At 39.3% G+C, this 16,616-nt stretch overlaps 1 protein-coding gene across 1 annotated transcript; it reads right to left on the bottom strand.

Annotated features, from left to right (window-relative positions):
- Nucleotides 1-452: 452 nt before the first annotated feature.
- Nucleotides 453-15,343, bottom strand: LOC111570371 (dnaJ homolog subfamily B member 6-like). The gene is made up of 8 exons (XM_023273096.3): nucleotides 14,847-15,343; nucleotides 8,048-8,154; nucleotides 6,630-6,739; nucleotides 6,335-6,400; nucleotides 5,972-6,082; nucleotides 5,686-5,832; nucleotides 5,328-5,541; nucleotides 453-1,345 (listed from the first exon to the last, which is right to left on the bottom strand). The coding sequence occupies exons 2-8, from the start codon at nucleotides 8,110-8,112 to the stop codon at nucleotides 1,240-1,242; spliced, it is 819 nt and encodes a 272-aa protein (XP_023128864.1). The 5' UTR covers nucleotides 8,113-8,154; nucleotides 14,847-15,343; the 3' UTR covers nucleotides 453-1,239.
- Between the last annotated feature and the right edge of the window lie 1,273 nt (nucleotides 15,344-16,616).

The raw sequence follows: 16,616 nt of genomic DNA, 5'->3' as shown, positions 1-16,616 counted from the left end.
ATGCTGACCTGCTCTTGGGGAAAGCTTTGGCAGCTGGCCACTCCTGGGAAGGTTTACTTTGTTTCAGTGACTTTGGCATTTGTTCTTGAATGTCTTTAGAACATGGCATCATGTGCTGCTTTTTGATTGGGCTTTGAGTAGGCCAGAGACATTGTACAGTGACAGTGTGAGATCATGCAGACCTGTGAGAGCAAAAATTTAAAAAAGTGTGCAGTCAAGCAATAAAAAGGATTGTACTGCAGCTATGTTTAAATGTTTCACTGCAATAAAGTATTTTCCCTGTAATATTGTTTTTTTATGTCTGAATAATGTTCACATTAACACACATTTTTAGGAAGTCTGACAAAATCTTACTGACACTTCAGTTATTTACCCATGATGGAGCTCGTAACATTTCAAGGTTGGAAAAAAGACACTTACCTAAATCACAGCAAACTAACACCAGAAAGAGCTATGATTTTAGCATCCTGAAAACAAGATGGAACTCAAGATTTATTGGATTACAAAGTACACAAAATTCCTTCGAAATTCATATAGAATTTGTAGAATGCCTTCCATCATTTGTGCATCATAATGCAGTTTAACATTAAGACCCAACATCAATAGGAGTACATGCATAATTAAATAAACATAAACATATAGGTATTAGAACATATAAAATTGCATAACCCATCCTACCAGCATTGTATTTTATAAATAAAAAAGAATTACCAAGAAGAGGTTAGACAAGCAGTAAACAGAGAGAGGGGACAACTCCAGTTATTCCTACTCACTATTTAAAATCAAAGTCAACATTTTTTTCCATTCAGATGAAAAAGCAGTCTTATATTGTTTTCTGAAAATAATGTGTGCTGTCTGCACACAGAATGACACAGTGGAGTGCATACAGAAAGTACTGCAAGAGAAGGGGCCTGGTCATATCAAAACAATACTGTGGTCCCAAACACTGAAAGAATAACACCACCCTGAGCGAAAATATAAGAACAGCTCCAATTCAGAAATACACTAACAAAATGCATAGAAAAGCCTGCATCCCAATCCTCTGATTTGAATCGCTGGTTAATTAATGAGTCAGCAGGCAGAGGACATGAAGGGAAATAAAGTATGTACATCCAACTAATAGTAGAGCACTATTATTACATTGTTTTGTTGCCATTTTTTTTCTTTCTGTTTCCAGCTCAAGTTTGTTGGGATGTTTGTGCTGAGGTAACACTTCTCCAGCAGAGGATGCTTGTGTCTTCACTTGTGTTCCAGTCGCAGCAACTGTTCCTTCCCATTAATGGTTAGTGACCGCAGCTGCCCATCCTCTTCCACCTCCACCCGCTCCTGACCATTCTCCACAATTCTGGAAAAAGAGAGGGTGAGGAAGAGGAGAGAATGTACAGATGGCTTTAAATCAAATTTTACATCACCCATGTAAGTACCTTGCTTATTAAAAACTTCCTAAATGAACATAAAATTGGAGATGAATTTACACTCTGTGATAGTGCAGAGCAAAGTCAATGTAGCCAATTCAACATATTACAAGAATCTACAGTGCACCTCTCATTTTAAATAGATTTTACAAAGATAGACAGATAAAAATTACACTGGAAATGCAATTTTAATGTAAAACTGCTCACCAAAAATTCTCTAGAAGGAGAAGAAACTAATTTTGTTGGTTTCATATAGTTAAAAAATAAATAAATAAATACATCACAACTGTGACAGAAAGAACCACATCTGGAAAACAGCTGCTTCACACTTATGTACAGCGTTTCCTGGTTTATTACAATGATTTCGAACAAACAGTATTTTATTTGGTGACCACTTAATTTGCATTTACAGTAAATCAAAGTCACAGTGCTCACCACAATCACTCATTCTGGTGATTCTTCTACTACATGTACAACTACTAGATTGCAACAGTTGTAAATTGAAAGCCATGTCACGCTCTGCTAAAACTCATGTCAAAATCTTTGGTCTAAACTGTGATATGGATCTCAGCCGTGATTTAAAGAATTCAGTTGCTAGGCAGAACATCAACATCAGGACAGTTCTAAAATTCCTCAACCTAGCACTCTGAATGGGTGTTAACTAGCTGCTCTCACTTCACTTCTAATCTGCAAAAACTGCTCAAAAAGCAGTTTCACTAAAAACACAGGATTTGTTGGGCACATTACACAGTGCTTATAAGATAAGTTGAAACTGCTTACTGTACTGCTGAGCAGCTGGGAACTCTCAGGGCCTGCCCTGGCCAAAGCTGCTTTTTTACTGATTTGCTATTAAATCAGCATGCTTATTTCAGGTTGGTTTGTAATGGAGTTGAGGTGTTCTGATAACAGGGGGCTACTAGTGTAGGTGGTATCATCTTAGTTTAGATTTTCATTTTTCTAGTAATAAATAATGTGATAGCAAAGATTGAAAAATGTCTATATTGTGTAACACTGCAATGTGCTGAGAAAATGAAATAGTCTAAAGCCATGATCATTCCATTAGACTGCTGGCACAATCCCAGAAAAAATGGTACTCTTGAGATTATTGTTGAACAAACGCAATGCTCTCAGTCAATTTAAATGTTACTAAACCTCAAAGCTGAATGTTTAACAAAGGAAAAGTGAATTTTGTCTTTCTCAGGGGAACATGCTGGAGTGCACAATTTACAAAAAAATCTGGAAAGAGTAATTGTAACAATACAACAACACAAAATGCCAAAACATTTTTGTGGGACATTCAGTGAACAATATATCCTTCTTTTCAGTTAACTGTCATGAGCGCTCCATGGATGAAATCTGTTTCTTGATCTATTCATAATGAACCTGTAACCTTCAAAATATTGTCCTAATAAGTGTATTTTTCCTTTACTGTTAATCTCGTTTGGGAAGGGCCCAAAAGTCCTCCAAAGAATTTAAGTACGATGAGGAAGGCAGCAAAGTCATTAACCACCCCCTGTTCACGTTTTTAACCCCCTTTCCCCACTTAGCAACACATCTGCTGACAAACACACACTGGTAATTGGCAGCTCCTGGTCAGAAACGTGTAATTAGACACCGGCGACCATAGTTAAATACATTCCAGGGGGCATAGCGGGTGACGTTGAGTCCTATTTAAAACTGCTGGCTAAGGATAATTGTAAATACAATAAGACTGTAATTCATGTTGGCGGTAATAACATTCGGTTGAGGCAATTTGAGGTTACCAAAATTAATGTTGAATTGATGTGTAATTTCACTAAAACAATGTCAACCGCTGACTGTCGAGGTGGTGTCCATAAAACAATGAGAGCTATATAGACCACCAGTCAAAAGTTCGAACACATTTTCTCATTTAATGGTTTTTCTTTTTTTTTTTCCATGACTATTTGTATTGTAGATTCTCACTGAAGACATCAAAATCACGAACACATATGGAATTATGTAGCAAACGCAAAAGTGTGAATTTACTCAAAACATGTTTTACATTTTCGATTCTTCAAAACAGCCGTGCTTAGCTTTGATGGCAGCTTTGCTCACTTTTGGCATTCTCTGGATGAGCTTCATGAGGTAGTCACCTGGAATGGTTTTCCAACAGTCTTGAAGGAGTTCCCAGAGATGCTGAGCACTTATTGGCCCTTTTGCCTTCACTCTGTGATCCATCTCATCCCAAACCATCTAGATTGGGTTTAGGTCAGGTGACTGTGGAGGCAAGGTCATCTGATGCAACACTCATCACTCTCCTTGTTGGTCAAATAGCCCTTACACAGCCTGGAGGTGTGTTTAAGGTCATTGTCCTGTTGAAAAACTAATGATGCAGACCATCCGTTCACCTTTTCTGCGTCGCACAGACACAGTGGGTGGAACCAAAGATCTCAAATTTGGACTCATCAGACCAAAGATTGGATTTCCACTGGTCTAATGTCCATTCCTTGTGTTTTTTGGCCCAAACAAATCTCTTCTGCTTGTTGCTTTTCCTTAGCAGTGGTTTCTTAGCAGCCGTTTGACCATAAAGGGTTTTGCGCAGTCTCCTCTGAACAGTTCATGTCTGCTACTAGAACTGTGTGTGGCATTTTTCTGGGCTCTAATCTGAGGTGCTGTTGACTTGCGATTTCTGAGGCTGGTGACTCAGATGAACTTACCCTCAGCAGTAGAGGTGACTCTTGGTCTTCCTTTCCTGGGGAGGTCCTCCTGTGAACCAGTTTCACTGTAGCACTTGATGGTTTTTACAACTGCACTTATACATTCAAAGTTTTTGAAATTTTCTGTACTGACTGACCATCAGTTCTTAAAGTAATGATGGACTGTCATTTCTTTTTGCTTAGCTGATTGGTTCTTGCCATAATATGGATTGTAACAGTTGTCAAATAGGGTTGTCAACTGTGTACCAACCTGACTTCTGCACAACACAGCTGATGGTCCGAATCGCATTAAGAAGGCAAGAAATTCCACAAATAAACCTTGACAGGCACACCTGTGAGGTGAAAACTATTTCAGGTGACTACCTCATGAAGCTCAACCAGAGAAGGCCAATACTGTGCAAGACAGTAATCAAAGCAAAATGTGGCTATTTTGAAGAATCTAAAATACAAAACATGTTTTGATTTATTTCAAATTTTTTTGTTTACTACATAGTTCCATATGTGTTCATTCATAATTTTGATGTCTTCAGTGGGAATCTACAATGGAAATAGTAATGAAAATAAAGAAAAACCATTAAATGAGAAGGTGCGTCCAAACTTTTGACCGGTAATGTAGATAACTGGAAAAGTTTCTGGGGAAAAATTGTTTTCTCATATATAAAAAAAGCTACTCACAGGAGAACTGCCTATTATTCATCTTTAATTCAGGATAACAAGAACAACCCCAGGTTTCTTTTCAGCTCTGTAGCCAGGCTGACAACAGCTCTGTGGAGCCTTCTGTTCCTTTACCCCTCAGTAGTAATGACTTCATGACCTTCTCCACAAATAAAGTTTTGAATATTAGACAAAAAATCCTGAACATGTGTTTAGGTGCAGCAGCTCTGGAAGCATCCACAGAACCAGATTTATACTTGGGCTGCCTCTCTTCTGTAAATCTCTCAGAGCTCACCTCGAGTCAATTCTAGTCAATTTTTCCTAAAGCAGCAACATATTTGCTGGACCCTATCCCCACTAGATTTTTCAACGATATCTTTCTTTTAATTAACACTCCAGTATTAGACATCATCAGGTTCATTTTATTTATTATTCTTTTATTTCCTTGGTCTGACCCAGTATGTGCATGTGCATGTGATTCAAGAATAATGATAAGAATACTTATTCATTTTATAACTGTGCAGACAGCTTCTAATGGCATGTGCGAGTCACTGTGATATTCCATTTGGTCAGTAACTACCTTTTTGTAGTGATCTTCCTGCCATTGATGATCTTGGTGGAGGTGGACACAGAGCGGAAGTTGCCCATGCTTCCTCCACCTCCTCCTCCAAAGGAGGTTGAGGAGAAAGAAGTGAAGCCTCCACCTCCCAGATTTCCCATTGTTGTCATGTGACCCATGTGACCCATATGACCCATGTGACCCATGGTACTCATGGAGCCAAAAGAACCAAAGCCTGGAATAAAGAGGACAAAATCTTGTTTAAAAATGCAAGAATGGTTTGGCAGCAATGTGAAATATTTTGAAGCTTATATGATTTGCAGCAGAACACCTTTTGAAAATATTTTTCTGAATAAAAAATGTGTTTGTGCATCCTCACCTGGGTCGAAAGGTGAGAAGCCAGCACCAAAAGGAGGAAAACCAACAAAGCCCCCGAAAAATGAGCCACTTGTTCGGTTGCGACTTGTCCGGTTTTGCTGCTGCCGACCACTACCGAAAAATGGATCATCACTAAAAGGATCTGCACCTGAGAAGACAGAATAAAAAACAAACTAAAACTGCAGCTGGAGGTAAGGAAAACAATGCTTTAGGCTGATACTCTTTCAATCTTAGCTTCCAATGCTTTAGTCATGTATCGGCATCTTTACCTGCATAGGATGTCTTACCAAAAAAATCTGCGAATGGGTCTCTTCCACCAAAGAATTCCCTGAAAACATCTTCTGGGTTACGGAATGTGAATGGCTCATGGAAATGCTCTCCATTGTGAAAGTGGTTTCCTGAAACATTATATTAGTAAAAGCTAAAGTTAACAGTGTAAACCTGGACCAAAGTCAAAACAAATTAAATTCTTTTGACACTGCTAAGTCTGTGTTTATTCCATCTGTTCCATATAACATAAAATTATATGTTAGATTAAATATCCTCTTATACTTGCAGTATGGTATATTTGAGTAAGTAAAAGTTAAACTACACACATAGATACACGCACACAGTCACTGCAAAGGTTTAAGTTTAAAAGAAACACTAACCTCTTCCTCCATTGCTCCCTGTCAACCCCTCTTTGCCGTAATGATCATAGATGCTCCTCTTGTTGGCTGAAAGATTAAAGTGAAAACTCAATAGCAGAATGATAGTGAGAAACCAACTATAGAGCTAGAAACAAGAATCATTGAATGGGAAAGACAGATAATGCGTTTCATTTAAACTCCTCTGCTCCTCTCACACCCTGTGTTATTGGTATGAGCTTCATCCCTTTAACAGTGCAGTGTTCCTCTATTGTCTGGTGGTTATTTGCAGGCTTGCACAGACAGCTGTAATACAAACCATCTGACAGGACTTCGTAAGCCTCTGACAACTCCTTAAACTTCTTTTCAGCCTCCTCCTTGTTCTCTGGGTTTTTATCCGGATGCCACCTCAGAGCCAGCTTTCTGTATCTGCACCAGGACACAGGGGAGGTAAGAAGTGCTTAATAAGAGTTGAGCCAAACTTCCTGTTCACTGACCCTCACTGCAGGCATACTAGAACTGCACTAAATTCCTGCTAATGCAAACTCAACGTTTCCACCTGCTGCTTCACATTACCCTGTTAAACTGGTAAACTATACGGTAGCTTTTACTGTGATACAACTACATGTAATAAAATGTATCAGCCAGAGAGACTAACAGTGCTGTTCATTAAAAAAAATGAACGTAGAGAAAATATCTGTGCATTTCACAATCAAAGTGTTCTTAAAATTTGCTGTTTGATAAAGAGCTGCCCAAGGACTACAAAATTGTTGCTTGGTGTGTGTTTGCTCACACCAATTCAAGACATGTCAGTCCAACGAAACTCTGCAATACTTGCTCCCACCACCTGAAACCACAGGTGTCACCAAATCAAAATGCCTCAAACCAGAAGGAATAAGACTTTAACACCTTTGGTAACATGTGTTACAGATCAGATCATTACACCTGTTCCTTATGCCTCATATTTTGTAGTTCTAATGTTAGGGGAAAGTTCACCTTAATAGAAATGAACAATGTTACAGCAAATACATTTGTAATGAGCAGTTTTATCATGTTTACCATAGCCAATCCTTCAAAATGTCCTCACATAATGGTATAAAATTGTTTCAACATTTTCTTGTTGACAAAAGGCTGAGCGAAGAACGTTCTACCCTAGCAGAAAGAGCACAAAAATGTGAGGAATGCTCAAAACTAAGTGAAAAAATGTCAGTACAGGTAAATTTACAAAGAAAAAAATGAAATCCATATCTAACAGCACACAGGAACAAAACACATTTTAAACAATGATGCCTGAATTTTTGCTTTCTGTAGGATGTGCCCATGTCAGTGTGTTTGACTTAGCTCTTTATAGAAGTTAAACCTGATGGATTGCACTGGGAAGGCTCCTGATAGGACTGAAGAGGAGCAATAATAGGGAACACTTCACAAGCCAAACTTAGTTGTCTTGTAACTAAGGAATAGCACAGATTGCTATGCTATGGTTGCGCTTGCATGTGATGGAAGCAAAGCACTAAAACTAGAGTGAGAAGCTTAAAGACACTGATCAGAGAATGCTGAATGTTAGTTTGGCTCACTTAGTTATTTTTACTGTTGAAACTGAATGGAAAGGTGAGCAGCCTGTAAATTCATTAAGGAGTTTTATGCATGGTAGCCAAGGCTTTTGGAGGACAGCACAGCAAAAGAACCCCTGTACAGATGTCACACCTGAAACCAAATTTCAAAACTACATCAACTCACGCTTTCTTTAGGTCATCTGCAGATGCATCCCTTCGTACTCCTAAAACCTGGTAGTAGTCCACCATGATGAGTGGATGAATGGAGAAACTTCAGAAAGGTAGATGCACCTGAAAGAGCAAAGGGATTGAGAGTGTTGCTGATGAGTGTTACTGTCAGCGCAACATGCCACTCTGAGTGGTGCCCTTGACTTTAAAAGTTAAATTCATGCCTTTCATAAACAGTTTGAGCTTTGCATTTTTTAAATAGCGCAATACAGAAATGCCTAGGCTTGAATAGCAGGTGATTGCTTTGGACATGGTAGATAAACAGCAAACATCAGTAACTCAGGGTTGCCTCCTTCCTCCCTGATTGGCTACATCACTGCTATCAGAACCCTTGTACTTTTAAGGTACCACCATTGGAACACTATATTTACAAAAACAAATGGATTTAACTCTTCTCTCATTTGTTAAGGCAAATAATCCTTCACATTTATAAGGCCCAATCGCTAAAGGATGTCAAAAGCAGAGCCCTTCGCCTTCCTGTATTTATGGAAAATCACTGGGCTGCAAACAAAGGGATACTCACTTTCTGGCCATGAGGTTCTCTTTGCAATGACTGGTTTATTAGTTCCCACACTGGTTAAAAGTCAAATTTGTTCCTACCAAACTTTCAGTTCCAAACCAAATGTAGCCTTCCTCAATTACACTGTTATCACAGTAATGCTGCCATAGCACACTGAAGCTCATCTACATAATGATACCTCTGGCTGGTAGTCATTAAGTGTAACAGGTGACCTTCTCATGATGGCACTTGAATGGCTAAAATCCCACAATACTCTAGGCTTGTCAACACAAAACTGCTGGGAGACCCAAAGACTACCTTCTCGGGTCGCTACAGGTTTTAACAATTACAGACTCGACTTGGTGGTGCAGCCAGGTCCTATGGCAAATCTATATACATTTAGTGACATGCATGCCCATCGCCCTTTTCCTTATGACATTTTTAGACTGTTAAAGGTACTAACGGTAATTAACAACTATTCTTTAATATCCTTTGTTTTACAATTTTCATGCTTGACAAGAATACAGCCTGAACATATCTACATGTTAATATTGACTTCTAGCCAGTTACGGGTAGTTGACTTTTACCAGACTTGCCTTCCAGGTTAAACCGATGCACATAAATTTGAATTAGAACAACTCTCAATACTTGAATGATGCAATATTATCAAACTTGTGAGTTGTCTTGGCGATATTGTAGATTTTGATGTTCTGACATGAAAAAAGACTTGACTGTAACTTGACTCCACATTCTCAGATCTTTCTCAAATTTCAGACATTTAATAAGATTCCTGTTGTGAAAATGTACATGCTATTACTAAATCACAGTCATATCGCAATCAAGTGGCAGCAATAAGCTTAGCTCTTCAAACACTGTGGCATATTATTAGCCATGAAAGACAAAACAGTTTTCTAGGGAGTAGGAATGCTTAAAAGTGAAAATCTTGGCAAATGCTTTAAAAGTGTTGAAATATATATTTAATGGGCCTTGGACATATGTAGGGCAAAATAGTTACACCTACAAATCTTCAAAGTTACAGCACCCATGTTAGTCTTCATGAATTTAGTAGGCACCTGTGCAGACTTCCAAAAAATCTGCTTGGAGCTGTAAGACACTGGGAGTCAACTATTTTGAATTTACTGTGCCATTATCAGGCACTGTACTCACAATGAACTCCTTCTAGAGAATTAAAGATGTCTGAGACACTTATTGTAATTGAGCCATCATTAATTCCATCTGTGCTTTCCCCATCTCAACTTATGCTGATTTGTAGTCATAGTGCCACACACTGAAAACAGAAAGTCAGCCTCATGTAACAAATAACTAGTTTAACATGAAATTTACATGGTGTGTTCTACACTTGATATACTGTACAGCAGCATGGTGTATAATTAATGTGCTTTCTCTGATGTAACATAGTGGACATTGTGGGATTTCTATGATATTTCTAAATGGAGTTCTTATACTGTTTTTATACTAACGGCTTGCATTTATAGAATCATATGTTTTTATATTAACTGCTTGCTTTTATAGAATCGTATTCCTGTTTTGCACTGTTTATGATGATATTTTACACTGTCTATGAAGATGGAAAAACACTGGATGAGGGAGGTATGCAAGATTGGAAAAGAACTAGGTGAAAAGTTATGATGGAGACTCTGTTTCAAGGTTGTGCTGGAAGACTCTGTTTCACAGATAAGAACAACTGCTGAGGTTTCATCCTCCCCCACAAAGAGAGAGGAACCATCTTCATGGCTGTAAGGTTTGGAGCATCCAGATCGGGACAATAAGATGGCTGCTCATACGCAAAGGAGGGGGTTAGATGTGCACAAGACAACCAACCAGAAGAAAGACACACCTTGAATGCTTATGCACCTGTGAAACTAGACATAAGGCTGGGTCAGGAGAAGAATAGTGTGTCAGACTTCGTGAACTGACAAGAACTCTGTTGTTGTCAGGGATAGAAGTTTGTACCCAGAGCTCTGTATACTATATTCAATCTGCTGTTAAATAAACACGTTTAATGAGATCTAAATACCTTCTCCTATCGCTTCATTCAACGAATGCACAGGAGCTATCTCACACATAGTCTGTTTTCCTGGTAGAATGAGATTTTGCTCCAACAACATGAAAGGTGTTAATCAATTCTTTTGTGCACCATACAATAAGAGTCCAAACCTGAAGATGCATATATTCCGTTGATAAAATCCCTGCTAATAATAACCCCTTGCACCGGCTACTGAATTCAAAGTCCAACACAGGCTGCCTTACAAAGCTAAACTTAGTATAATATTTGAATGAGTTTCTTCCATGTTATGTGTGATAGATGTGATACTGCAGAAGGGTTACACTGGAACTGCTCCATAATATTAAATGAATTGTTCAAACAACATAGAATACACATTCAGCCAAACTGCAATTTGGTTTTATGTGGCTGACTTAACAAGAACTACAACTCTTCCCTACAATCAAAAAGCAGGCTGTTATGAAAGGCATGGATGCAGTCTCTATCATCCCCATGTCTTAGGAGATTGTTCAGTAAAATCCTTGCAATTGCAAGAATGGAATTCGCCAAACTGTTCTTTTTAAAGATATGAAGGCTATATTTGACATTCTTTGATAAAATAAATTCTCTATATATTGTGCTAGGAAGGCCTAAAATGAAATTCAAACAAGAGGAAAATACTTTTAATGACTGTAAAAAATTGTGATTAAAAACAAATGACGGTATTGCATTTTTTGTTTCACAAAAGAGGTTGTCCCAATTTAAAGCATAACTGTGACACAGAGCATCATTAAGGACATTCCATCCTGCAGGAAACCGACAGAAGATAATGTTTCAAATATAAATACACTGTTACTTTTCCCTCATATCATTTCACTAATTGCATATCATCCATTCCTTTCCTCGACTCCTTTCCTCACGTCTTAGTCACACCCACCAGAGGTGCAAGCAGAGAAGGTCAGACAGAGATGCAACAAAGCAACAGGTTTTTAACAAAAAGAGACATCCTCACCTTGGAGCCATCGCTCTACAGTGACAATACATTAATATGACATGTGACAAAGTTGCATCACGTGTCCTTTGTGTAGTTACAGCCTACTACTGTTCATATATTTGCATTCAGCACACATGCAGTGTGACACATAAAAGAGTTGTGACACAAAATAGTGCTGTATATACTATACTATAATCAATGTGACATATATCAATATTGAGTGATATATATCATATACACAAACATTTGTCAGTTCTACTTTCAACATGGTTTGTATACAATCCAGCTGTGTGTCAGGCGTCTTTTATGTTACAGACGCAGAAAAGACTTTGAGGACCCAGTGAGGATACTGTGCATCCTCACTCGTAGTTCCTCCAGTGCCTCCTTGGTACTCTCATCTAGGTGTGCTTCCAGAACTGATATGTCTTTCGTGATGATGCACCAAGACTGATTCCTCAGTCATGAGCCAGAGGATGGCGGACAGAGGAGTAGAGAAGGCTGAAATTAGTAAATTGAGTTGAGCTTTTTGTATGGCATGGATTTAAAAAAAAAAAATCCAGAAATGCCACAAAATAGTAATTTAGACACGCAAAAGTTAGAGCCACAGTGACACCTACTGGTAATAATTATTTATATCTCAAGTAGTTTAAACAATTTAAACCATATAGAGTCCTGTTGTGAATGTCCTGTGCCACCGGGATGGAGGCACTGAATTATCCTGGCACATCCCACAGATGCTCAGTAAGATTTGGATCTGGGGAGTGTGGAACCCTGGTGAACAGCTTAGCTCTGTCGTGTTCCCCAGGTCACTCCTGAGCAGTTTTTGTGGTGTGTCGGGGTCCATTGTCCCTAATACATGGTGATCATTAGGCTCTTCTGGTGCCCCTCCGACCAGGTCAGGGTTACCATTAGTGATGGAAAGAAGTATTTTATCTTCTTTACTGGCTCTGTCGGTCTGTCAATGTCTGATGTGAAACAACAAGCTGACTTATATACTCCTGATGACCAGAGTGCAGGTGTAGGAAGATTTCAAATGACCGACTCAGTGAAGAATGAACAGCACTACACTGATGACAGAATGATCGACTGCAGAACTGACATTTAAATGCACTCTGCTTGTAAAAAACTGCTAATAGAAAATGGCAAATATTGATTAACAAAAAATTACTCTGTTTCTCCTTGGGTAAATCTGAAATTACAACTACAACAAGGCTCAACACTGCAACCAAAATGGTCACCTATGTGACCTTTTTTGAGAGTGTGTGAGTTAAATTTATAAGTGGTCTCATTGATGCGGGTGAATGATTCTCAGTGTAGGTGGTCACTGCGTTAGCCCCAGTGGTGGACTACTTATATTTCTTCCCTGGTCATATTAGTCTGTCTCTGCCTGATGCTGTTTAGCTGCTGTGCATTCTAAAGATAAAGGGGGCTGTAGCTGATCATTTTAAAAACAAAATGAGGAAAGAGGAGGCCGCTAGTGGAGAGAGAGGTCCAACTCTGTCACACCTGAAGATCAGAGACTGACTGTTTATTCCGCTCAAGCAGATAAAACCACTCGGTTTTTATTTTAGACAATTCTGACATTTCGTATAGTACTCACTTCTGATGCGCACAAGCTGTCTAGTGAGTTCAAAACAAAATCATTATTAACCACTCATATAACTCAACTAATGACACTGATTATGATACTAATATTGTAATCAAGCTACTATAGTTTTATTCTTCAAAGCAAAATAGCAACAAAACAAGTAAACAAATGGTTAAAAAAATACTACAAAGACAAAAAAAATAGTTCCAGCAGTCACAGCAAATGGAGATTTCCTTCAAGAGATCCCAGTGTGTCACAGCATTCTCTTTACAATACCATAAAGCAGAATCCAATTGGTAATACGTGCTATTGTAACCAGTGGGCCTCCCTCATCTTACCAAAAGGTTCGCTGAAAAGGTTTGGGCACACCTAAATGACGTGCAGGTGCACCTACATGAAAAGGTTTGGCACACTAATACAATCAATGTAAACTGATGTCTGGAACCCTGCTCTACTTTTAAAGTTGTAGTTGTAGTGCTGTTTACGTGTCCGTTTTTATCTGAGGTTGCATATATCTATGACTTTTGTACACTAATTTTAATGTGCACAGATCGAAATGCACATGGCTACGTATTTATGAAAGGATCCTGCCAGCTAGTGGTAAATAAGTCAGCTTCCGACACTGAGTTCGGTTGGAGCGGTCGAAATCAACACTGAGAAGGAAGATGGTGGAACACTTTCTGACTGTACAGTTGGGACATTCATCAACCAAATTTGACATTTTGCCGACTTGGTCAATGTTCTAAAATCATAAAGATTTATTTGTAGATAGCTGCTACGACCTGTTGTGGGTATTTTAAAAAAAAATCCTGTACAGAGCATTCGTTTGTCAGTCACTGTCTACAGCACAAACTCCATTGTAAACTTTAAATGCTGACTACTCATCACGTGACAAATACTATTTGAGTTTTGACTATGATTTTCCAATAAAAGAGATTTATGGGCTATGATTTATCACCTCTTGTAATCACTCCACACAGTATGAACACCTCACGTGCAAATGCTCAGCACTGACAGTGAACAAAGATCATTATAATGCATGTGAAGCACGTAAATAATGCTTAAATCTTTAAGAATTATACAGCGTTTAGTTCCAGAAAATAGAAATAAACAATAATGTGTCATAGGAGTCATTTCCCAACAGTCAAATGCCATGGCACGATAAGTACAGCTATCACATGGAACCTCAATACTGATGAATAGCGCGTCAAACTGACTGGTCTGAGTTCTCAATTCACAATATCAACTCATGATAAAATATCTTGTTGTTCTGGTTACATAGTGTATGTGTCCTGCAGCTGATTGCCTTTTACGTTATAGACTGTTTAACCTTTATGAGGGCCACTGGCTGGTTTGTTGCCGTCAAAAGCAACTATGATACGACACCGAAATTCATTTTACATCCTTAAGGCCAACTTCGTCGAAGAGGTAGCCCCACAATTACACAATCCTCAAGCGATCACATGTGAATTGTGTTTATAGCACTTAATGATAAAGCTCGTCAAACAACGAACCAAACAATGAAAAACAGAATCTGATGAAACGCTGTTGTTAGTGACGGTAGCTGCTCACCTGAGCGAACCTAACGTAAGCTGGTTAGAGCGTTAGCTTAGCTCTGAGCTGTACATATATCAATCGCCATAATATGAGTGCTGTCAAACAGTCTTACCCAATTCAAGTCTAGCTGTCCGTGGTCTCAGCAGATAAACAGGGAACGACGAGTTTTGCTAATTAGGCGGCAACAGAAGGTGAAAAGCTTTATTCATCTTCAGCAGCCTGCAGTTTCTCAAATTAGACGCAACATCCTGTTTCTGGCTCTTCTTCTTTGTCGGCTAAACACACGCTGCTTTGCCGTATTGCCGCCCTCTACTGTTTGGGTTTAATACGCTTTTTAAGATAGATGTTTATGCCTTATATCGTCCATACTGCAGAGATGTTCCAACAGTTTCTTTATTTAATTGCAGTTATCCAGGTTGAACCACGGGTGCAAAGTAAAAACCGTCTTCAACGACTCACAGGTCGTTAAAGAGCTTCCTCTTTGAAAGTGTTACTGTTTCTTCTTCCCCCTCTTCCAGTTTTTTCGGTTGTTATTAGTTTTTACCGGCGATTTACCGCCGCCAACGAGACTGAAGCCGCATGTCCACTAGATGCAATTTTCCCGCACGGCAACGCACCGCATCTGAAAATCGCACGGATGGCGGGCGGTCACTAGCGGACCACAACAATGTCACGTGACAGCGCTTTCAGCTTGACAGTCCGGGAAATCAGTCGGATAAACACAGCAGCAAAAAAAAAACAAAAAACACAGCAGCTCGGCCGCAAATTTTCCCTTTTATTTCGAAAACACTAATGGTTACGATGCGTGGGCAGATAGGCCTACAGCTGTTATAAGCTTCTCCTCCATGGCGAACTATGTTCAACACCTGCCGACCTTCTTTAACCCTTTGATGCATAACATGGGTCAAAAGTGACCCAAATCCAATGGAAAATGGGTATCTCCTGATGTGGTCTACGCATCAAAGGGTTAAGCACCTTGCCTGCCCCTGACTGGACAAACGCATCGACTCGGGGGCTGGTCTGCTCCTGGGATTCAAACCGGACCAACATGGCGACTCGGCCGCTAACTTTGTCTATTATTACAAAAACACTTCAGCGAAAAATATCCCTGAAAGCGTTTGAGGCGAGAAATAAGCTATGCAGTTGCTGAATCTGTCCTCGTTTTATTTCACCGATGGCTAGTTTAGATGTTTGAGGACAGTTTCACGATGCGTGGAATCTCCACACGCCGGAGTCGAGTCTACTCTATGCAAATGAGCTGCGGCCCGCTCCAGGTAAACACACCGGATCGCAGCTGGAAATGTGCCGCATGTGGCATGCTGGTCCGGTTTCGGTGCGTTTCCAGCTGCGATCCGGTGTGTTTACCCGGAGAGAGCTGCAGCTCATTTGCATAGAGCAGACTGGACTTCTACTTTATGCAAATTTGATGCGGCGTGCGGAGATTTCCCGTTGCCGTGCGGGAAAATCGCATCTATCGCACCTTCAGAGTAGGGACTTTGAATGTTTTGGGAGTATGACAGGAAAAGCTAGAGAGATGGTTGACATGATAGAGAGAAGGAAGATTTATATACTGTGTTCAGGAGACCAGGTGGAAAGGTAGCAAAGCTAGAAGTTCAGGAGCAGGGTTCAAGCTGTTTTTTTTTTATTATAAAGGTATGGATAGGAAGAGAAATGGAGTAGATGTTAGCCTCCAGTTCTACTATTAAAAACCTTGGGAGTTATTTTCGATTTGGACACTAAGAGTCAAAAGTTTGGACACATCTTATTTTAATGTTTTTTCTTTATTTTCATGACTATATCCATTGTAGATTCTCACTGAAGGCATCAAAATTATAAACGAACACATATGGTATTACATAAACAAAAAAGTGTGAAATAAGAC

This window comes from Amphiprion ocellaris, chromosome 10, assembly GCF_022539595.1.
Source record: "Amphiprion ocellaris isolate individual 3 ecotype Okinawa chromosome 10, ASM2253959v1, whole genome shotgun sequence".
Classification (NCBI taxonomy): domain Eukaryota; kingdom Metazoa; phylum Chordata; class Actinopteri; family Pomacentridae; genus Amphiprion; species Amphiprion ocellaris.
This window is presented reverse-complemented; position numbering and strand designations above follow the sequence as displayed.

What these genes read in the sequence shown, in the direction of transcription:
- LOC111570371 (XM_023273096.3), bottom strand. Translation starts at nt 8,112, where the DNA reads ATGGTGGACTACTACCAGGTTTTAGGAGTACGAAGGGATGCATCTGCA. An exon ending in AGGGAGCAATGGAGGAAGAG is followed by an intron (nt 6,083 to 6,334) that starts GTTAGTGTTTCT and finishes ATAATGTTTCAG; the next exon opens with GAAACCACTTTCACAATGGA. An exon ending in CTTCTCACCTTTCGACCCAG is followed by an intron (nt 5,542 to 5,685) that starts GTGAGGATGCAC and finishes TCTTTATTCCAG; the next exon opens with GCTTTGGTTCTTTTGGCTCC.